Genomic DNA, 22804 nt, shown 5'->3' with positions numbered 1-22804 from the left:
CATGTTGCCAATTGCTCTGTTTTTGTTTTCGATGTCTTTTACAGCCCTCTCGCCCGTGTGCCTGTTTTTGTAACCTTGAGCATGGAATTTTCCAGGCCTTAAGTGAGGACCATGCAGGCCCACCACGTACATCCCCCCCTCTGCCCCCCATAATGGTTTAACCCGCCATTAGAAGACAATAGGCATTGTCGTCTACTGCAAACCATTTTATCGGCATGCATGTTTGTTTCCCCCTGGCTCTGCTGCCAGGAAGCCCCCACAATGGCCAATAAATTTAAAAGGTGGCCCTGGAAGCAGGTGAGTGGCAGCTGTGAGGGCAGTCAGTCCGTGTTTTTTTGGGTGGTGGGGTGTTGTTTCCTAGGGGACGCTGCATTCAATTCCAAGATGCGTGAAAGGGCTGAGAAAAAAGTGAAACTTCACGTTTTCTTGGGAACCATATTAAGGGAAGCAGATACTCACACAAGGTAGGTCACGGTTTTCTGTGGCAGAACATTCTGGGTTCCGCACCTCACTCAGAGGTCATCAGGGCCGATGCCCATCCTGGGATTCAAACTTAGCTTCAGACCTTCCAGTTGCAGATCCCGTGCCCCGAGGCACTCGTGTCCGAGTGTCAATTTCCAAACCATCTTTCCTATATACTAGGGAGGGTGTAAACCTTCGTAGCCGTGATGAAGGCTGTCATCCCGTGCAGTGCGTGTTCGCCAACGCCGCCCTCCAGACGTGGGGCTGTGCACGTGTCCTCACGGACCGCAGCCCCGCCCGATCCTGATAATGCCCTCCCCCCCTCCATGACGATTCCCATTATCAGCACCCCCCTCTGGCACTGGGCCTCTCCCAACCTTATCTCCGACCCACTGGGATGACGACATGTTTACATCAGAGGCTTTTTTACACCCTTTAAAGGGCCGTTTGCGTCACTGGACACATTTTCCTAGAAATGAGTATTATGGGCTGTACCAGAAAGGCTCGCTATCTCACTCCCTCTGCTGCTTCAGGAAGCGCCTGGCTCAGCCGTTCCAGACGGACAGCTGGCACCCGTGACCCGGCAGGTCACATGCTCTAATCCCCGGTGACACCACTGTCACAGGAATTGCCTGGCTCTGCAGATGTGTGCGTGGACCCCTCATTTCTATTCCCCCCAGAATAAATGCACCCACTCAAAATATATATTTTGAAAAAACAGCTTTGTATGAGATTATTAATTACAGAACGCGTCTCCTTCTATGACCCCGAGACACCCCTCTGACCCCCAGGCCACCTCTGACCCTGAGCTATTTATATCAGCCCCATTTTAAAGGTGAGAGGGGGTGCCTCCGACCCGGAGTGGCTGCCACCAGCTGCTATTCTTGTGCTGCTTGACATTTGGTGCGAGCGCGCTGATTAATTTGTCGCGTTACGAGCGCTAATGAGCCACAGATTAACTAAGGGCCGCTCCGCCTGACGCTCAAGGGCCCTCAAGCGCACTTAAAATGCAAACGGTTTAGGAGAGCAGGGAATTAACATGAGGCGGCTGCAGTGCAAAGAACTTCCTGTCTCCTTACGGCACTCAGTTCCACTGCACAGCATCACGCTTCCTGTCGTGGTGTTTGTCCAAAAACAGCCGCTTCCTTATGCAGTTTGACACTCGAAGGCCTGGAGACTTTCAGTCTAATAAACACCATAAATGGACCCCATAGCCTTCTGCTCACCAGCCAGTTGTCCAGCGTGTGTCCTTCGCAAGGTCCAGCATGAAGGGGTCTCCCTCTGTGTTTTGTAGCTGTGGGACATGGCACTGGAGGCGTGCGAGATGCTTTTTGGATTCCTCTCTGAGGTAAACACGCATTCCTGTGGAGCAAATGCTTATGGGCAGAGTCAGTTGGTCTAAGGTTTTGTGTTAACAATATGCTATGTACTCGCCCATGTGAGGTCACTTGGCTGTTATACCCCCCCCCCTCCCCCCCCAATGCTGGTTTATTGCTATAGCAGGATAAGGTGTCCAGGTGGCCGCTGGAGGTCCAGCTGCGTTCCATGATCATGTGACCAAAGCCTCAGCCTCCGTCCAGCTTGTCCTTAAAGCACTCCGGTGTCAGCCTTCCATTCCTACTGTGTCTCCCTGGGAATGAGAAAGAATGTGCACCGCAGTCGTGGCATGGCAGAAGGTCACATATCCCGAGCGAGGGCCGAGCCGGACTGGAGCCGAGCCGGACTGGGGCCGAGCCGGACTGGGGTCGAGCCAGACTGGGGCCGAGCCGGACTGGGGCCGAGCCGGACTGGGGCCGAGCCTGACTGGGGTCGAGCCAGACTGGGGCCGAGCCGGACTGGGGCCGAGCCTGCCGGCCCAGACTTGCGCGCGCAAGGACGCCCCCTGGTGCCCCATGCAGCACAGTGCCCCCAGATGTATTAACAGTAACAACCAATGTCAATAACAACCTGTCAGAAGATGGAAGCACTTTGGATTTCACAGCAAATCTCTGCTCTGTTTCAAGGCAGATGTGAATATGTGCAGAATCCTCTGTGAATGATGCTCAGAATCCAGCTCCAGATTCATACTGCTTGTTTAATAGCTAATAAACTGGGTCGTCTCTGCCTGCTGTCCAAATTCTGCCCTCAATAATCACTCATTCCTTAGGCCAGGATATAAATACCCAGATGAGCTCTGAATGGGGGAAACATCAATCCGCTCCTGCTTAAGTGCCTGGCAACACAGCACCTCTACTTAGAGGATATGGTGTCTTATTCGGGGGAGGGGTACCGATCGTCATGGTGACAACTGGAAACAGGAACAGCTGACTATGTGTTGGTATCGCCCCCCTGAGACCAAAGACAGGAAAAATCTGAAAATTCTCTTTCTTCCAGGTATCTTCATAAGCTCCTGTCCTCATTACTGGGGCCCGTTAATTACCTGTGACGATCAGCTCCTTGAAGCTGATGGACACGCTCTCTTGGGTGTTTACTGATGGCCAAAAGTAATCAGGCCCAAAAATAAGCCTGCTGAAGGTGGGGGGCACGAATGACACACACGCCTCTGGGCTCCAGACGCTGCCGGCTCCAATAACAGCCTTGATATTGGGGGGGGGGGGGGCAGCTGAGGCAGGGGGTGCAGTCTGAGTCCTTTCGAGACCCCCCCCCATAACACAGACAAACACTGCCAAACCCCCCCCCCCCCAAATTAGGCTACCCCCCATATGTAGGGCTCATCGTTATGTCACTCCCACTGTTGGGCCCTCCAGCAAGGCCCTTAACCCCAAATTGTTCTCGGGGTCCAGGCTGACCCCGCACTATGACCCCCAGGCCTGGTGATGAATAAACAGTCCCTATTTGATGATGTGACTTGGGTCAGCATAGCAGTGAGGCAGTGCGGGACCTAAACAGACCTCCAGAGTTTCCGGGTTGTTGTATTCCTCTCCTCCCTAGTCTGTTTTTGGATAATACATCACTGCTCAATGACACCTCCGAGCTTGGACATCGCCGCTCTCTTTACGCAGCACAGAGGCTTGGTGGGGGGTAAGGGTTTGAAATGATGCCATCTCTGCTATCTGTGGTCAGGGTTTGCACATTTCCCATTGACTACTCTGGTTTCCTGCAGCAGTCCAAAAGTGTACAGTGATTTGGATTGGTGTCTCTACAGTTCCTGTAGTGTGTCACCATGTGTGAGGAGTGTGTGTGTCCTGTGATAGACCTGTATCCCATCCAGGGTGCCCTTTCACTGCGCCATGTGTGTTTGCCCGCTTCACCTTTCGGTGCTCTGTGCAAATCCAGCAATGTCTGGGCACACATAGTTTATCAAGGTGATTTATCAAAGTGAGGCCTCAGGTAGAGGTAGCTGGGGAAAGGGAGGTCTGGGTATCTCTTCTTAAGCTGCTACCCCCGCGACCTGAATCCCGGACAAGCGGAAGTGGATGGATGGATGGATGGAGGCCTCAGGACTCATTTCACCCATATGCTCCATGCTGCACGGTGAATGCCATCCGTGTTGGAGCTGTTAAACATTCTCGTTGCACATTTACCGTTTCCTCGAGATTTGGCAGAGGAATAAAGGCCCACCCAACCAAACCTCGCATCGGGTCATGACCTCTGCTCTCGAGGGTCACTCAGTCTGTACGTGGGGGGGAATAATTTGGTTGTGTTGGCAACAACCCCCCCCCCCAAGGCAGACCCCAAGGCAAGCATTCTATGGAGTGGACAAAGATGAAGGCAGGAAGGATGGAGGGGTGGAGTTCCTCTCTATAAATATGGATGAAAGGGCTATGACTGTCTGCTCCGCCGGGAGGAGAAGTTACCATGAGGACAATAATGGGAATAATGAGGGGAAACACATGCCTCAGCTAGTTGCCGTGTTGTTTAAGGGGACAAATATCCCACCCATGCATCTGAAACCAGGAATGGTCACGGAACCATCCCACCCATGCGTCTGAAACCATTCACAGGAATGTTCAGTACCTGTAAAGGGCAATATGTGTCAGGGGCTTGAAACACTGCTGCTCGCAGGGGGGCAATATGCCCCCTGCATGATGTCTGCTGAAGATTTGGGATGGGGGCAGAGTTAATGTAGATCTAATATTGTTAGGATCAATTGTTTTAAAAATATGGTCATGGGGACAAATACATTTGATTCTATACAAAACTGATTGTTTGTCATCAGAAATGGAGCCTTCACTAAATGCAGCTACCGGGGGTGGCTCCTTTCCAGGGGGGTCCTGAAGGAGGACGAGCTGGGCTGTGCTGTATGTACAAGTCAGTCCTGATGAACCCTAACCCTCCTGTTTCGGTCTTAAAGGGAAGGTTGTAAAGATCCAGACATCCCATGATCGCCATGCACACGCAGAGAAGCACTGCTGCCTGGGTATGGACAGCACAAGCTGCCTAGATACTGGGGGTGGGGGGGAGTCACAGCTGATCCTGGGAGGGTGGCGCTGCTCCCCCCCCCTTATCGCCCAGCAGGCCCCACGGGCCACAGTGGCACGAAGATAAGGCCACTATCGTTCAGGCTGGGGTGCGTCCCAGCTGCTTGTCACTTCAGGAAGGAAGTCGGCGTCCCCAAGAGGCCTGGACAGTCATGGCCAGCATGATAAAGCCCCCCCCCCAGCCGGGAGCTGGCGTCACTGGGGGGGGGGGGGGGGGGGCTCACGCGTCTTTTCGCTGAATCACAGCCTGTCCACCTTGCCGCCACTCCTGCTGCCCCGCTGCCACCACCCATCGCATCAGGTGCCAGCAGTCGCTGTGCCTCTGAGCAGGAGGTCACTGGTTCAAATCCCAGAGTGATGTCACCGTTGGGCCCCTGAGCAAGGCCCAGGTGCTCCAGTGACTGGCTGACCCTGCTTCCTCACATAAACGCCACTGGACTGAAGCACCTACTGAGTGACTCACATACACGCAGCTGCCTGCCGACGTACAAACCGACACGTCGCCACTTCCTCTGCTTTCCCGATGACATCATGGTACCTGTTCTCTTGTCATTAATTAAGTGGATCCTTATTGCCTCCCACATCACTCAAAGTCTGACTGGCCCATAAAGCAGGGTGGAGGGGGGGTACCCCGCAGTGCACTCGACACAACAGTGCCCCCCTGGGAGTCGTGAGCACCCCCGTCAGCCTGCTTGCTGTGGGGGGGCTGGAGTGCAGAATCAGATAATTAGGCTATATTTGTTTTATATCAGTGATATGAGTCGGACGAGTCAAAGCATCGACAGAGAGCTGCTGCCACTGGCTGCCAGGTCCGTCCTCGATGTCAGTCGTCCCCTCAATCAGCGCCGTCGCCGCGGGCCTCTGACCACTGATCCGAGTCCGTCTCCAGGCCGAAACAAGGAGGGGCAATGAATGGCTGGGATGACCGAGAACCATGCTGCGATGGGGGGGTCATAGGGTCTGCACAGCTGTGTCCCCTGCTGGATCAATAGGGGCTGTTGTGCACCCCCCCCCCCCCGCCTCCCCACCATGGTACAAGGACATGATGCAAGCTGGCAAGCAAACAAGAGGCCGTGCCTTTGCATCCCATTCGCCAGCATGTGGGAGGTTCGGGAGCCAATGGGAGCGCCACTTGTGAGCGCGCTCTGTGCGGCTTCCTGACTCAAACACTGGGGGTTTAGCTTGATACCTGCTTCATTTAAAACATCACAGGCTGTTTAATCCCATTGACAGATCCTTTAGTGGATATTATTTAGGAATCCTAGCACCAGTACAGCCACACTTAAAGAAGCTACTAGAAGCAAAAATTAACCACAGCGCCCGACAAATCCCAGCCAGTAGGTTCTCCACAGGACAAGCTCCCCCCCCCGCAGGACGAGTTCCCCATCAGGGCTGCATACATATGTGGCCACCATGCAGGGAGGCACAGACAGCCCCCATTTCATTTTTCTCAGGGGGTAGATGGGGCCTGAACTGATAAAAATCCCCCCCCCCCCACACACACACACACACCTTATCAATCATAAGGAACACACAGGGGCTGCCGATAGCCAGCAGGGAGCCCCAGAGTATTCTGGGAGTTTGGGGACTGGGACTTCCCCTGACCCTCGTGGAACGGTTTCCTCATTCCTGAACGAGGCGACAAACAAACAATGGAAATTCCAAGTGTCATAATCACCAGGGGGGGTTAAATACCATGGCCAGGGAGGCAGGGAGTGTTTTCCTGCTGCCCTGACCGCGTCGCTCTGACCGCGTCGCTCTGACCGCGTCGCCCTGACCGCGTCGCCCTGACCGCGTCACTCTATCTGCGTCGCCCTGACCGCGTCGCCCTGACCGCGTCACTCTATCTGCGTTGCCCTGACTGCGTCGCCCTGACCGCGTCGCTCTGACCGCGTCACTCTATCTGCGTTGCCCTGACCGCGTCGCCCTGACCGCGTCGCTCTGACCGCGTCGCCCTGACCGCGTCGCCCTGACCGCGTCACTCTATCTGCGTCGCCCTGACCGCGTCGCTCTGACCGCGTCACTCTATCTGCGTTGCCCTGACCGCGTCGCCCTGACCGCGTCGCTCTGACCGCGTCACTCTATCTGCGTTGCCCTGACCGCGTCGCCCTGACCGCGTCACTCTATCTGCGTTGCCCTGACCGCGTCGCCCTGACCGCGTCGCTCTGACCGCGTCACTCTATCTGCGTTGCCCTGACCGCGTCGCCCTGACCGCGTCGCTCTGACCGCGTCACTCTATCTGCGTTGCCCTGACCGCGTCGCCCTGACCGCGTCACTCTATCTGCGTTGCCCTGACCGCGTCGCCCTGACCGCGTCACTCTATCTGCGTTGCCCTGACCGCGTCGCTCTGACCGCGTCACTCTATCTGCGTTGCCCTGACCGCGTCGCCCTGACCGCGTCACTCTATCTGCGTTGCCCTGACCGCGTCGCTCTGACCGCGTCACTCTATCTGCGTTGCCCTGACCGCGTCGCCCTGACCGTGTCACTCTATCTGCGTTGCCCTGACAGCACATTTAGCAAGCAGTCAAGCAGCTACTCAAGGTTTCCAGCATCATATTTGGTTCTAGACCCTATTATTTGTTTCCAACCCCCCCCCCCCCCCCTTGAAAAACACTTTTTCTAGACGCATTTACCAATTTATCCCATATTTTTCTATACATTTCATACCCCCATGTGGTCCCATATTTCACCTGGGGGCAGAACCCACCTAAGGGTCAAGTCCTAGAATTGGCCCAGACCAGCAGTAACCTTGAAATGAGGCTTCATTTGCCGTTAGTACTGGTACACTGGAATGTGTGGGTTGTCACATATCCCATCTCGCTCACACACACACACACATAGAGGGGAGGGTGAAGCTTGGTGTCTGAGCACAGGATCAGTGTCCAGTCAGGCCCCCTGGAGCATTTTGGGGGGGGGGGTGTTATGAGCCTTGCTGTAGGAGATGTGGCTGCTCTGCCAAACACGGGATTCAAACCGGCATCTGTCCAATCACAGCATCGTTCCGATTACCCCCCCGAGCCACACAGCCTGCTAAGAGGAGGGAAGGCTGCACTCGTTTAAGTGAGGAACTAAAGCATTTGGGCTGTAGTGCAATGGGCCTCTACGTTACAGCAGCCCTCCGGAACCGCACCGGGTTCTGGAACCTCCAGAACTCAGACCAGAGAGATGAGACATCCTGCCCCGTATCTCTGCACAGAGCGGGTGGATTTATTGACACCTCTCCACCCCCATGCGGGAATACTGCCTCATTCAGCTTTTAATCAACCAGTGAAAGCATCCCCCCCACCATATGGGAGAAAGGTCCTCTGGAAATCAATGCAGTCCTCGTGCTCTAAGAGGAATCCACCTTCCAGGGAAGATCCAAATGGGGGGGTCTGGGGGCATTTTGAACCTGTTGTGTGCTCAGTCTGATGAACATCGCATAACTAACTGGGAAAGCAGCTGGAGATAGGTACCCCCACCCCCACCCCCAACCCCACCCATCCCCCCATCCCACTTCTGACGCCACTGAACCCATTAATGATGAAGAAGCAGGCCGGAGGCTTTTTTTTTAATGATATCACAAAGCAAAGATGAAAATTAGTACATGAGCAAATTAAATATAAGACATTTGGGAAAATCCAAATAGCTCATTTTTAACACGGCAAGTTAGCATGATGATATAAATAATATCCCCTAAAATAATTGGCAAATTATTAAATCTTGCAGGAACAATAAGGCAAAATTTGAACATCTCATAATTACATATTTGTTTTTTCCTAATATGCGGATCAGTGTTTTGCAGCTTCAAATAATCGCAGTGTCCGTTTGATCAACATCTAAAGGGATATCCCCTTCGGCCCCGCTCTCTGACACCATCTTATGGGCTGTCAGACAATGGCAGTGCTCTCTTCTGTATTACAATCATACCAGTGGGTTAGAGCTTGCTTAGTAGGACTTAGGAGCACGGGAGACATGGCAGAGAAGGTTCTCCTACAATTGTATAGGCTTTTGCATTTGAGTGGTGGACAACATGCTTGCATATGTAAAGGTGGCTTGGTGGTTAGAACTGTTGCTTCGCACCAGTGAGGCCAGGGTTTGAGTCCCCATCCCCCGAGTTCTGTGTTTGTAGAGTTTGCATGTTGTCATCGTGGGCTTTCTTTTGGTTTACCCCCACCAGTTCAAAAACATGCTGAAGTGAATTGGAAATGCCACATTTTGAGTGTGTGTCCTGTGATGGGTTGGTGCCCTGTGATGGGTTGGTGCCCTGTGATGGGTTAGTGCCCTGTGATGGGTTGGTGCCCAGTGATGGGTTAGTGCCCTGTGATGGGTTAGTGCCCTGTGATGGGTTGGTGCCCAGTGATGGGTTAGTGCCCTGTGATGGGTTAGGGCCCTGTGATGGGTTGGTGCCCAGTGATGGGTTGGTGCCCTGTGATGGGTTGGTGCCCTGTGATGGGTTGGTGCCCTGTGATGGGTTGGTGCCCTGTCCTTTTTTGTGCCCACAGCTTCCGGCATGCGCTCCAGACACCCACAGCTCTGCATCTGACAAGCAAGTATAGAAAATGTATATATATATATGTCATCATGTAGGGATTCCATGTGCGATTTTCCTTACAAAAACACCTAATAAGGGTTCTTCGTGTTACTGTCGTGATTTAATACGTTTTGCGCGTAGTTAATATTTATTTTTTATTTTTCCTAACAAGTGCTGTCCAGGGTGCTGAATAGTCAAACAAATCCCATCAGCCCACCCCGTCACAATGTCAATGACACTACAGCAAACGTCGCTTCTTTAAGAAAAATAAGGCGGCAATCAACTTCATAAATAACGACGAATACCGCTGACACAAGAAGCTGAGTGACGTAACTTACTACCTTTCCTACCGCTTTATCGGTGTCTAGTGCGTGTTGTGAACGATCGGTGTGTTGGTTGATAAATGAACCCGAAGGATCAAATTTTCCATAGAGGAGATCGAATGTCATTTGGGTAACCGCAGCTTCTGTTTACCAAAAGCCCAATATTTGCTGTGGTATTTTAAGTGTTTGCATTGTGGGTCTAAAATCATATGCCAGGATCATCGTGGATTCCGCATCAGACACCCATAGTTACTCACTACCACAAGAAACACGGGGCCCATCTTAAAGAATGTCCAAATAATACACTCCTACAGAATCCAGTATGACACAAACAGTGTCTCGAGTAAAGAAAATAACCTGCGCAAATAAAGCCATATTTAATAGTGACATGATGGAAGGCCGCTGACTTTTCCTTTCTAGAGGGGGCATACATATGGGAGATTCGAAAATGAAAAGATTAATCGGGACTAAGGGCGCGGCGGCAGTGTAAACGGGGACTCTCGTACTGCAGTCACGTATAATGCTATCAGCCCCCTATTAATCACTGCTCACCTTGATTGTGAGGGGCGATTTTAAATCAAAACAAAAGGAAGACATCGCTGAAGCGATCAGCTTAAAGAAATCCGCCAGATTAAATCATCCTGCATTGTAAGCGGACACAATGCAAGTGCAGGTATAGTGACAAAGTTACTCAATCGAGTCAGGCTGTACTTCAGCCGAGTGTCTTAAAGCAATTATCCGGACTGGTATGCAATATGTGTATTCTAATAAAACGATCGGGACCGGAATGATATGCGAATTATGGGTCATATGGATGGATAAAAGAGGAAATATCTCGAGATATTATATTTCTCAGAATCAACGGTTTAATAACACTGTATGCTGGATGCCAGACTCAAGGGTGTGGATTCTTTCGGAAATTTAAGTTGTGATAATACAATGACATCATAATATATACTTAGGACACTACATTCTGATAATACAATAACATTATAATATATACCCTATAGACCATGGGCGCCGTTAGGTCCGATCACTCATTGCTATTGTGCCGAATATTTTAAGGCGAGCCCCAAGTATTTTAGCCCTCTAAATAAATACACAGACAGATACACTGATAGATAGATAGAAGTCAGGCCACATGTAAACTTGATTTAGCCCCTGATATTTTCAATAGCTAGAAACGCCCCTGATCTTGACAGTTAATTCTGGTAAGACAATGGCATCATAACATAGACTATCCCGCACACTAAATTCTGACAATACAACGGCATCATAGCATACATTCTGGACACTCAATCTGGATAAGCTATTTTAAATACTAGGCTACCTCGAAGAAAGATAACCGAGTTTGAAAACAGATGGATGGTGCATTAAGAATCATATTTAATGAATACGGACTGAGCACAGCCATACAGTTTTCATTGAAGCATTGCATTTGTGTATTGCCACGGAAGATTCGTGAATTTTATTCTTCTCTCAAATGCGGCCTAATAGCGCCCCACAGCAGACACACGTTAACTTTTCCTCTGCATCGTACGTCGCATAGTGAAATCTGGGGTGAATACGGAGAGGTTACATGCAGCTCAGGGCTGTGAGATTGTGAGCACAAAAGGGTCCGCATTTAGCTCACTGCACGCTCTCCATTATGCGCTATAGACTCCAGTGCGGACGGAGTGGCAACATGTTTTCTGTAGTTTTTTTTTTTTTTTTTTAGCTTTTATTTCTTTTAAAAGAAATTGTTAAAAAAAATAAACTTTTTGAAAATCATAAACATGCTTTATTCATTTTAAAACGTTTGAATGTTTCAATGGGAATACATGCATGCCTGCCTCTTGCCAGTGCAGTTCTCTAATGAAAGCAGCCCTTTATCACCCGTTTTAATCGCTCTCCGGTTCACGCCCAGCGCAGCTCTCCTAGCCGCTTCTCCTTGGAGGGGGCAAACGGCGTGATTCTCGGCAAGGCGTCTGCTGGTGGTCGTATTTTCACCGCACTCGCACAAACCCGTAGCGGCGATCCCGGCCACGCCAGGTGCCGCTTCCAGAGGGGAGGAGTCTACCGGCACAGGCACACCCCTCCGCGGCGAAGAGAAAGCTTAGCGACGGACATCGCGCTGCTGGCGCAACATGACGGCGGACTGTCGGCGCGCACTGGACACTTAACGCACGGAGAATTGCGCGTTATCACCGGCTGCCTGTGTCCCCCTGGCAGGGAGGGTGGCTCGCTCCGTTCTGTCTCCCCGTTTCTTGCCGTTGCGTGGCGTCCTTCCCGTCGCGCTGGATCTTTCGTGTAAGAAGATGTGCGTGGAGAGCGACGGCTGCGAGCTAGAGGGCTGCGGCAGCTCGGACGAGGTGCGCACCCTGTCCGGCAGCATGAGCCCGACGCTCCGCTCCAGCCCCGATCTGCGCTCCTGTAGACCGGGGCAGAAATTCCGCGCGGCGCTGCTCAAGTGCAAGTCTCCGGTAGCGGCAGCCGGGATACTCAGCTTCGGAAATGTGCTTAATTACATGGACAGATACACAGTGGCAGGTAAGAGCGCCGTCCCTCCATCCATCCATTAAAGCAAGTCAGCCTTTATGATGACCGCGGGCCGGCTAAGGACAGGTGTCTGTGCTTATAAGACGTGATTTACTCATTTAAAATTTATGATCTCTTTCGTATTAACATCCTATTCTTAACCAGCAAATCGCCCTGTTCATAGCTGTTGCCCGAAATAGACATTTATAAACTCCCCGGTTCGATTTTAAATTCATAGCCTATTTCTTATATGCTTCGGGTTCTGATACGTTAGATTTTTTTATTTCTTTATCATTACCAGTAATTTTAATTTCACACTATTTTTGAATTACAGATAAACGGTAGCGGCTCGCAACGCTGTTCGACATTACTTTTCAAAATAAATCTGTAATACCCATTAAGTAACATTTGTCAATAACCCGGACCCAGCTGCTGCAATGCAATGGGCTTAACGTCCCCCAGGCATTAACACGAGAAACTGCAGTACAAGCTAACTACCAATTATATTAATTAATGTGCCCTCTGTGTTCCTTTTACGGTATAGCAATTATGCTTGCCATGCATAATAAGCATTATTTGGGTGTAATTAATGCATAATCACGTCCATATTGAACATTTAGGGCATTTCGTTATATATTTAAGCACTCTTACTATCAGTACGCTAAGTATCACAAACTTCACTGGTGTCTGAGCGTCATACGCCAAGGAGCCTGTAGTAGTTATATGGATTATAAGCGGTTATTCCAGGGATTAATTCTGCCAGATAAGGATTACATTTAAACCAATGAAAAGAGCATAAACAACGATCGTATTAATAAAGGAGATGTGGCAGGGTTTTTAAAATTTTGTTCTAGACAGCATGTACTGTACAGAGCGACACTGTTAAACTAGTCTCTGCAAGCTCTTCCACTGGGACAGTCTGAGGTCCGTATGACAGGTGCAAAAGAAATAATTAACTGGAAATACTTCACCAGTAAACAAAGACTACATTGACCTAAAAGAAATAGCATGAGCTGTTCTCAAAAGTAAATGAAAACGAGATATTTCCCTCTACCCACATTTCCGTGGCTCTGTGCAAAGTTTACACTTAATAATTGGTATGATATTTTTTCAGTACTCGCATATTCATGAATTTTGAAGGTACACCGCCAGTGAGAAAAATCGCCCACCTGAAGCAGTTCATCTGCAGTGATATCTGCTCGGACGGCTCCGTTTCCATAGAAACTAGACTACTGTTAACCATCAGTTCAGTGAAAAGTTATTTGATCTTTACAGAGACAGAGGCGTTATACACTTTGTAAATTAGTGCGGGTGGTGACTCCGCGTTAATATATATATATATATATATATATATATATATATATATATATATATATATATATATATATATATATATATATATATTACAGATTAGGCCTATTTATTATATTCAAGTTTCTCAAATGCAGTTAAACATTTTTTATGGTAACGGTCATCAATTGACGAATTGCATCAAAAACTAATTTTTAGATTTTTATACTTGTCAAGGTGGCATTTTTGTGGTAGGCTGGTTGTCTAAATGTACACTTATATGATATCTGTGATGTTGTTAGGTGGAAAACAGTAAGCTTTGGGTAGGATGGTTGTGTATAATAGGGGTAATAAGGTATGATACTGAGTACGCATAAGGTATGGTGTATAAGAGGTAAAATATGGTATGGTACTTAGTGCATATTGAGTAGGGTGGTTGTGTATAATAGGGTCAATAAAGTATTATACGCATTGGGTAGGGTGGTCATCTATACCAGGGTATTCTAAGGTAGAATACTTAGTACGCATTTCACGTGGACTGAGTGAAGCCCAGTGCACTGCCGCAGGTTTTTGTCTCGCGCGCCGGCACGCGCCATACACGCGCTGCGGGGACTCCGCTGCAGTGAAGTGTTTTAAACGCTGCCCATGATTGCGGAGCGATTTTCTTGTATTTCCATTACCTTTAAACGCAAACACACCGACAGCGCAAATGTCTTGGTTTGCCTGCACTAATAATTAAGATTTTAAGACTAATAATAATAAAGATTTTTTTTTGTGGCTCTCATCTTTTTTTGAACCGTCTGGAAATCAAAAATGCAAAAATGCGGCAGACAGCTGAGTAGCAGTTTAAAACGGTAGAAAAGATATTTGTGGAGTGCGAGAGTGAATTAAACATGCGGAGCCGGGAGAGTGTCGGGTTACAGTTACAAAGATAGACACAGTGGTGTGTTTCAGCCTGTCGTAATACCTCTTTTTAGATGCTCTACCACTACGCTGATGTGTTTATTGTATCTGTGTTGTTTGATTGAAAGGATTCCACATCGATAGGAAGAAGGGCGCGATCCTAATTTTACTTCATCAGTTGATGTCAATGAACCGCGGTCGCCCTTGCTTTAGCCTGGAAAACAGCCCATGACTGCATTTCTGCACAATCTCCCAACCAGGTGTGTCGAGGCGTTTTACTAGGTGCAGAAAGCCCAGCGGTGAGAGGAAGCCCACAGTGGGGGGTGGGGGGCTCTCACGGGGAGCCTGTGGCTAGTAGGATCCCCGCTGACACGCGCATGCATAATGCAAGCCTGCGAGTCCGTGCTGTGCAACGGCGCATCAGTAACGGGCGTCCCTCAGTCCCGGCCTCCGTGTCCCGCCGCAGTGGAGCCAGCATTCCTGTTGGATGCGGAGCCATGGCCGGCTGGCCAATCAGTAACGACTTGCGCGTTTGCAGTGAGCTGGAAGCTGGTTTGTGGGAAACCCCTGCCATTGTGTTGCCTAACAACCCATCTCCCTTATAAAATGGATTTTCTTTTGTGGGAAAGATCGAGCCGGCTGATCCAGGCTGTGTAGGGCTAGTGGATGTAATGTAATGTAATGCCTCCTTCAGTGAGCCACCCTCCTGGAGCTCTCCTGGCCCCTAGTGGCCATGTGGGAGGCCCACGCAACCCTCACCTGGCTGCAGTTCCATCTCTGGGGCTTGTGAGGGGCTTATCAGGGAGCTGCAGCCGCGCCCCCCCGCTTGCATTTGGCAGCCTGGAACCCTCCGTGAGGACAGCCCACATGGTGCTGGGCTGTTTTTTTCCCACACAGTTCTACTAACGGACTTCATCTGTATCTCCCCAGCAGAATTAGCATGGAATCAGGGCCTGCCACAGATCTCACACCATCACACGTTTGGCTGGTTACTAAAGAGGCAGCTTAATCATCGTACTGACGGAAAAAGCCAGACTGTAATCCTGTATTGGTGCCTTTTGCAGCCATTTACACCTTCCTAACCACCAAAATAATCATTTGACTCATTTTGCTAGCTAGAAATTGATAATTGTCCGGTATTACACCGATCCCTCTTTACATTACATGAATCTTGTCATGTTGCACTTCTGGTCCTTGGGGATTTCACTGGCAGCTCAGCCTAGCTGCACCCGTCCCGGGGCATTCACTGGCAGCTCAGCCTAGCTGCACCCGTCCCTGGGCATTCACTGGCAGCTCAGCCTAGCTGCACCCGTCCCGGGGCATTCACTGGCAGCTCACCCTAGCTGCACCCGTCCCTGGGCATTCACTGGCAGCTCAGCCTAGCTGCACCCGTCCCTGGGCATTCACTGGCAGCTCAGCCTAGCTGCACCCGTCCCTGGGCATTCACTGGCAGCTCAGCCTAGCTGCACCCATCCCGGGGCATTCACTGGCAGCTCAGCCTAGCTGCACCCGTCCCTGGGCATTCACTGGCAGCTCAGCCTAGCTGCACCCGTCCCTGGGCATTCACTGGCAGCTCAGCCTAGCTGCACCCATCCCTGGGCATTCACTGGCAGCTCAGCCTAGCTGCACCCGTCCCTGGGCATTCATTGGCAGCTCAGCCTAGCTGCACTTAAGCCTAGTCGACTCTTTCACAGCATGTGTGTTTGTTATGTGCTATTTGCTACACTTGTATGTAGCTTTGGACAAAAGTGTCTGCAAAATATGTCAAATGGTTTGAACAGTGTAGCCAAAATACCAAACAGAAAGGGAAAATAAGTTTTCAGTATCCCCCCCCCCCTTAATGTACTGTAATTTCAGGCTGTGCTTAGCTGAGAGCCTCCATTCCACGCTGGGGAAGACGGTGCAGTTGTACTTTCTGATTCTAGCTCCGCTCCACTTCTTTGTAAATAGAAATTGTGGGAAGGAAGCTGTTTTTTTGTTTTTGGTGACGTGAAGTTAGGACTTCAGGGCAGGAGACTGCACTGTGTGAGGCACGCCGAGGTTCCTGGTATGCGAGGAGGAGGCCGTGCCGACGGACAGCTTTGGTCCCGCTGTGTCGTAACTCAGATGCCGGTCGATCGTAAAGCTCTTCATGTGTGCGTGTGTCCGGCGTGGAAGCGACATGGGACGGGATTTGGGGGGAAAAAATGGCACGTTCAGGATACTGAGCTCACATAGACAGGAAATAATTACCCTCGACGATTCAGACTGTGACCTTTAGACTCTTTGGCAGTCTGGGTGCAGAATGTGTCTCCCACATAACTGAGGAATCCACCTGAAGCTAGGAGACCAGGAGATGGGCCTAGGTTTGATTTTAACTGCAGTTAACACATCTTACTGTAATTTCATTAATGAAAAGCTAACTGCAGCAAAGCCGCATGCAGTTGTGCTACCTGGTGCATCAGGTGCAGCTCCCCCAACCAGCATCCCGTGCTGACGCATCCCAGCAGATAACGGGCCGTGCTTTTTACAATCGCGATTGCCTAGATTGTCTCAATTCTACCCACAGACAGGCATACTTACGTGGAGCTTATGCTAATGTTGGGATTAGGCCTAAGATGGCAGTGAGGGGAGCTCTTTAATGATTCGATGGATTTTGTTACTGCAGATTTGAGTCGTATTAAATCCCATCTTTGGTGGCTGGATTACATGCATGCACATTGTGATTGCATGCAAAATGTAATCCGGATTTAATAGCATCCTCTCTGGGGTGGCTGTACATTAGCTTGTATTTAAGGTTTTTGGGGGTTACCTTGGGGATTTGGGGCTTTTAGCAAGGAGTGGAGAGGAATCACTGGAGGGTTAAGCAGACATACTACTAAGGAATGTCATGTCAGGACTTCTGGGGGGGTGGGCATGGAATACAATGGTGATACTTTATTAACCCCCATGTGAAATTGTCTTTTTATGTACCCCATGTCTCCCTCTCAATAAGACACATATACAGGTGAGTACAAGCTTGTGTGTTGGGGGAGGGGGTGCTACAGCACAGGGTCAGCCAGTGTGCAGTGCCCTTGGAACTGGGGATTAAGGGTTATGCTCAGGGACCTAAGAACAGCACAGGGTCAGCCAGTGTACAGTGCCCTTGGAGCTGGGGATTAAGGGTTATGCTCAGGGACCTAAGCACAGTCTGTTGGCCCCAGGATTCAAACCAGGAACCTTCTGATGATCAAGTTCTAAACTGCGGGACCACCCCCCTGACGTGGCATCAAGCTGAACATCATGCTCTTAAAAATGACTACAGTGAAACTGCAGTGTTAAATAAACCACCCCCACCACCACAGTACAGCACAGATAGCGCAGTCCTTTAACACTGTTGGTGGGAGCCTTAATCATTTCAGGGCTTTATGGCTCCTGTCCCAGCAGATGTGGCTGGTTGATCCTGCCTTTGTCCCACTCTGCGCCTCTGCCCTCGACCCTGACCCCTCTCTTAGCTCAGATCCCATCCCCCCACAGGCCATTGTCCTCAACCAATATGGAAGTTATAAATGATCGTCCTTTTCTACCCCACTATGGGTTGTAGCCAAAAGAGGGTACTTGTAATAATCAGTCTCTCGCAGAATTCACTTGCACAAGACAGCGGAGCAGAGTAATCAGACCCGTCGCGCGTCAAACTGCTTCCCACACCGAGCCTGTACAAATTGGCAGCCGCCTACCAAATTAAAGCGAAAGGCCGACTTAAGTCACTTTACGGTCTGTTTTTTTTATTATGCTCATATTAAAGGCTGCAGAACATCAACAAAAGCTTTTAATTGATGGAAAGAAGGCCCTGCAGTTCATTTTATAGGGCCGCCTGGTCTCAAGTGTTACTTTTTTCTCTTGCTTTAAGAGCTTTAATTTCATTTAGCTCTCTTTTCCGTGTGTTAAGGAAGCTGCCCACCTCGTTTTGTGGTTGGCGAGAGGGAATTCACTTCCCAGCCCTATAATGCTATTGTAGTGTAACTATAATATTTTTGTTCCCGTAGTTTAAAAATGGAAATTTCCTTTGAGTTTTTCAGTTTTCTTTTCACCCTGCCCCCCCCTTTTTTACCAGTTTGTGGTTAGGGTCGTTGTTTGCCTTCATTTATTGATACATTTCTCCGGCAAATTCTATAGACGACTTTCCACTGCTATGCCTCTCCCTCTGCCAGGACTCGAATCAGGCCGCACTTTTTTAGAACGTGCTGCTGATTGTCCCCTGTAATAGGAGCCGTTGGAATTACACGGTACCTCTACCCTCCCCGAAATGTCTTTCATGTGGTCTCACCAGCAATTATTCCGTTAGCCGCAGTATTTCCTTGACAACCGCTGCTGCTGGACCCCAGCCCCTGCGAGTCGGGCTCATCGCGCTTGTGTTTGACACCGTGGTGGGAGTGACTCTGCAAACCCCCGACGTCGCGGTAACTGGCTTGTTTGTCTCATGTTGGCGGGGCTCCGATCATAAATCCACGCCATCTCCTTATGCACGTCCTCCGCGACCATGAAGCCAGAATCACAAGGGCTTAGCGTGGGTATTTTTGCCCCGTATTTTAAGGGGTGGCGTGTGGGTGGGGGAGGGAGTGAGGGAGTCGTCAGATTTGGAAACGGGCATTTTGTCCCACTTTTGAAAAGACAGGGGGCAGTTAAAAAAAATCTGAAATACCTCACCGTCCCAAAACGGCGCTTGTGTGTAATGTGACCCGGGTGCTGCTCACTGTGTTTATTTTAACGTGCCTGTCACTGGAAGAGCCCGCAGTTTCTGCTGATGCTGGGCAAACATGGGTTGTGGATACATAAAAGCGAGCGTGTTTGATCCTGCTGTGTAAGTTCTTGTGGACCAACATTGCAACCAGACACAGTTCACACAGAGGGGATTCGCGAGTCTATTCTGTTTCTGTATTCGGGTTCTTTTATAAATAGCCTTTGTATCATGGGCACCAAGAGAGGTGCAGCTCCAAGTCCTCAGGCCTCCAGAGTTGAGGCCAGTTGGGTTGTAGAGGCTGTGTTTCGGTAACGGGAGCAGCAGCAGCGGGCTTTGGTGGACCAGCCCATATCCTCCTTCCCTCTGGGAGATGAGTCCTGGTGAAGGTGCTCCCCAGGAACAAATGTCCAGGGAGATGGCATCCACTGGAAGAATCTCCTCCAGTCTCACCCGATCTTCAAAGTCGTTCCCTACTCAGCTTAACACATCACTATTGAAAAGCCCACTTCAGGCTGCCTGCAGACCTCCGCAGGTCCTGCTAGGAGCATTTGGGTTTTTAGCTCAAGGCGCCCGCCGTCAATGCCAATGTCATCTCTTGTGGTTGACAGCCCTCTCAGAATTTACCGGATTATCCTGTTTACCTCTGCAGCGGTGGTTCCACCAGCCTGCTGAGAAACTGAACTGAAAGAAAAAGATGGGTTAAGGGAAAGAACCGTTCAGAGGGCTTAGTGACTTTAGACTGCCGAGGACCTGCTGCCCATTCGCTCCTAAGCAGGACCGGGGCTCATTTCCGCATGGTTCTATGGTGTCTCTTGAGTGTCTGAGTGCCAGTGCTCAGTTTGCTTTGCTCCAGTCCTCATCCAGTGCAGCACTGCAGAACGTAGGCATGCAGCTATGCTCCTCTGCCCTTGGTGACGATGAACCAACAGCAAGAAGCAAACAAATCTGAGGTCAAGATTCATATTTGGTCATATGGACTAGAGACCACATTCAGTGCATTCAGTACTTTCACTTGGTTCCTCCCTCTGAACAAACGCAGGAGAAGGTCCAGCCATATGTATGAGCAGATCCATAAAACTACAGACTGTGTTGACTGCAGACTGCTGACACACAGTTGGAGAAAGATGCGTCATCTAAATCGAAATGGTCCGTGTGGGAACAAGGATTCCACAAGCGACGTGCACATTTCAGCATGCGAATGCTGAAGATGGGCTCTCGTCACATTAATTAGAGAAGCGTTCCCACTAGCTGTGGGAAAAATTAAGCTTCGAAACCCAGTGTGGGTGTTGTGAGCATAAACATTGTAGCTTGTCTGAACCCAAAGGGAACCAGAACCATAGCTAATATGATGTGGCTCAGAAAAACAGTTCACCAAATCTGCTCCCTCACTTCCTCTATCAGCAGTGAGCACTTCCATGGTGAGAGAGACAAATTAGACTCAACTGTGAAGGTCCTTAAAATAACAAGTGGACTTTTCTGACGTTAAGGCCGTGATTGACAGCAGCCAGCACACACGATGATAAGTTACCTTTTAACACGTAGCAACAGTTTTCTTTTCAAGGGAAATCCAGATATAATCAGAGGAGGAGTGTTATCAGGAGAATAATATATCACTTATCAAGCTTTTTTGATGAACCTGTCTTTGCTCCCTCCAGAAGAGATAGTGCAAGTAAACTACGACTTGGTTACGTAAGCTGTTTATCTCCAGTAAGACCTCGGTTAGTGGGATCGGTGGCCAAACCGATTCAATCACGTACCTAACAAAACAATAATAATCAAATTTGATGCAGGTAATGCTTCAACTTACGAGCCAAACGCGTCCTGGAAAATTAGCCTGTAAGGAGAAATCGCGTGAGTAAGGCACGTGGTTGGCATCAACTTCAATGGGAATTTTTTAATGCACTAGATATGTTGAGAGGAGAACATTGAGATCACGCAGAAGATTTACCAAGTATGACTGAAATGAAGGTTGGAATTTAGCCAAGAACAGGTGGAGTACTGGGGGAAAATTTGACAGCTCTTCAAATCTTAGCTTGTGTGAAGATCTGCTTCATATTTACTCCTAACTTGGTATAGGGTGGGGCTATTTACACCACGGTCCTCCAGGTCCGAGCACTGCTGGTTTTCCAGCCTTCCTTTACCTGCGGGCCGGGTGGGAAGCCTCTGACCAATCAGAATAAGTAATTATTAAACTAATTACCTGGGAGAACTGAAAACAGGGCCTGGATTCGGAACCAAGGGCCAGATTTGAAGAGCCGTGATAAAGGGTAAAATAATTGCCCTTGTATACATGAAAATTCATAAGTGAAAGACTCTTACTTTGAGAGACACCTGTATATTCTTTCTTCTGGATTCCCTGTTACCATGGGGACGCAGCACAAGCTCAGTAAATGAGGTCACTGACCCCCCACCAAATGATGTAATGTTTTTATTTGTGATCCATCTGAGCGAGTTGAATGTACATTCTTAGGCACATATACAAGGTACAGCTGGACTTGAAGCAGCTTTTGACTGTCATCTGTTATGATGTACTGTATAAGAAGGAATTCGATGGATGATTGATCCCTAAAACAAACCACCATACCTGAAAATCAGATGACGACTGATAACAAACAAAACGTTTTCCTTTCATGTTCCATTCTTTTCATTTACGGCTACAAAAAAGACTTTGTCACGACTGGCTGTCCCTGTGACACACAGGCAACAAAAATTGGCCCCATGAGTAAAATCCTTTACTGCACAAGTACATCGGAATTTGTGTCTTTGCCTACCCCATCTTGCTCTTCATAGCTTGGGGGGGGGGGGTGTATGCTGCCCCTGGAGCTGGGGGTTAAGGGCTTTGCTTTTAGACCCACAGATACATAACTGTTCGGTTGAGGCCAGGGCTCAAACCAGCAACCTTCTGATCACAGACACTTAGCCCGCTGAGCCACTCTCTGCCTCCAGGGTGCATGAACAAACTTGCATGTGCCGAACTCTGCCTGTTTTCCAAACTGATCTTTGGAAATCAAATGTTATGTCAGATTTAAAATTCATGCTCATACCTCCTGTCCCAGTCAAATAAAATAAAAGTAATAATAACAACAGAGTGCATTTTTTTAAGGAAAACAAACAGTACATCATACTGTCAACATTACATATGCGCATTAGAAAAAGCAGCGATGATTTATAATTCCTGCTTAAATGCCGTAGCTGTTCCTTGGAGGGGAGTGTAAGATGCTTATGAGATTCAATCAGCCGGTCAGATAAAAGAAAACAAAATCTATTCTTTAGCGCCTTTGAGAGGGAAACAACCCTGAGAAGGAATTCTTGCCATTCCAAGCTGGGGCCCGACCTTTGTGTTGCTCTGTTTTGTTTATGAAAGGAGCAGCTAAATGACAGCTTTCCTCGTTACATCTGCTATTGCGTTTGTGTGGCGATTAAGAGTCAGGTGTTACTGTGGAATTCCTCAGAGTCATACACTCGGACGTATGCATTCCTCCGATTCTTTCCCAGACCCCCATGTCCACCAGGCGCTTTGCAGGCGGTCGCCCCAAAAAGCCACTTTAAGCTAATTTCCTCTCGCGTCACAGGCTGTTTGAGACCCTCGGGAACACTCTGGGTGGGAGGTAGGGCCTGTGTCGTGAGGAACGGACTTCTGAACGTTTCCACGGCGATGGCTGTGTAGGTGAGACAG

General features: G+C 49.4%; 1 protein-coding gene across 1 annotated transcript in view; it reads left to right on the top strand.

The window, feature by feature from the left end:
• The first annotated feature begins 11602 nt into the window (after positions 1-11602).
• The window catches only part of spns2 (SPNS lysolipid transporter 2, sphingosine-1-phosphate), a 53658-nt gene continuing 42456 nt past the window's right edge, over positions 11603-22804 (top strand). Inside the window, exon 1 of the mRNA XM_072713758.1 lies at positions 11603-12248. Within this exon, the coding sequence (XP_072569859.1) occupies positions 12017-12248 (232 nt within the window). The 5' untranslated portion in view covers positions 11603-12016. The remainder of the gene's footprint in view (positions 12249-22804) is intronic.

Source organism: Paramormyrops kingsleyae, chromosome 6, assembly GCF_048594095.1.
Source record: "Paramormyrops kingsleyae isolate MSU_618 chromosome 6, PKINGS_0.4, whole genome shotgun sequence".
In the NCBI taxonomy this organism is placed as follows: Eukaryota; Metazoa; Chordata; class Actinopteri; order Osteoglossiformes; family Mormyridae; genus Paramormyrops; species Paramormyrops kingsleyae.
The sequence above is the reverse complement of the archived record's forward strand: the minus strand, read 5'-3'. Positions and strand labels throughout refer to the sequence as shown.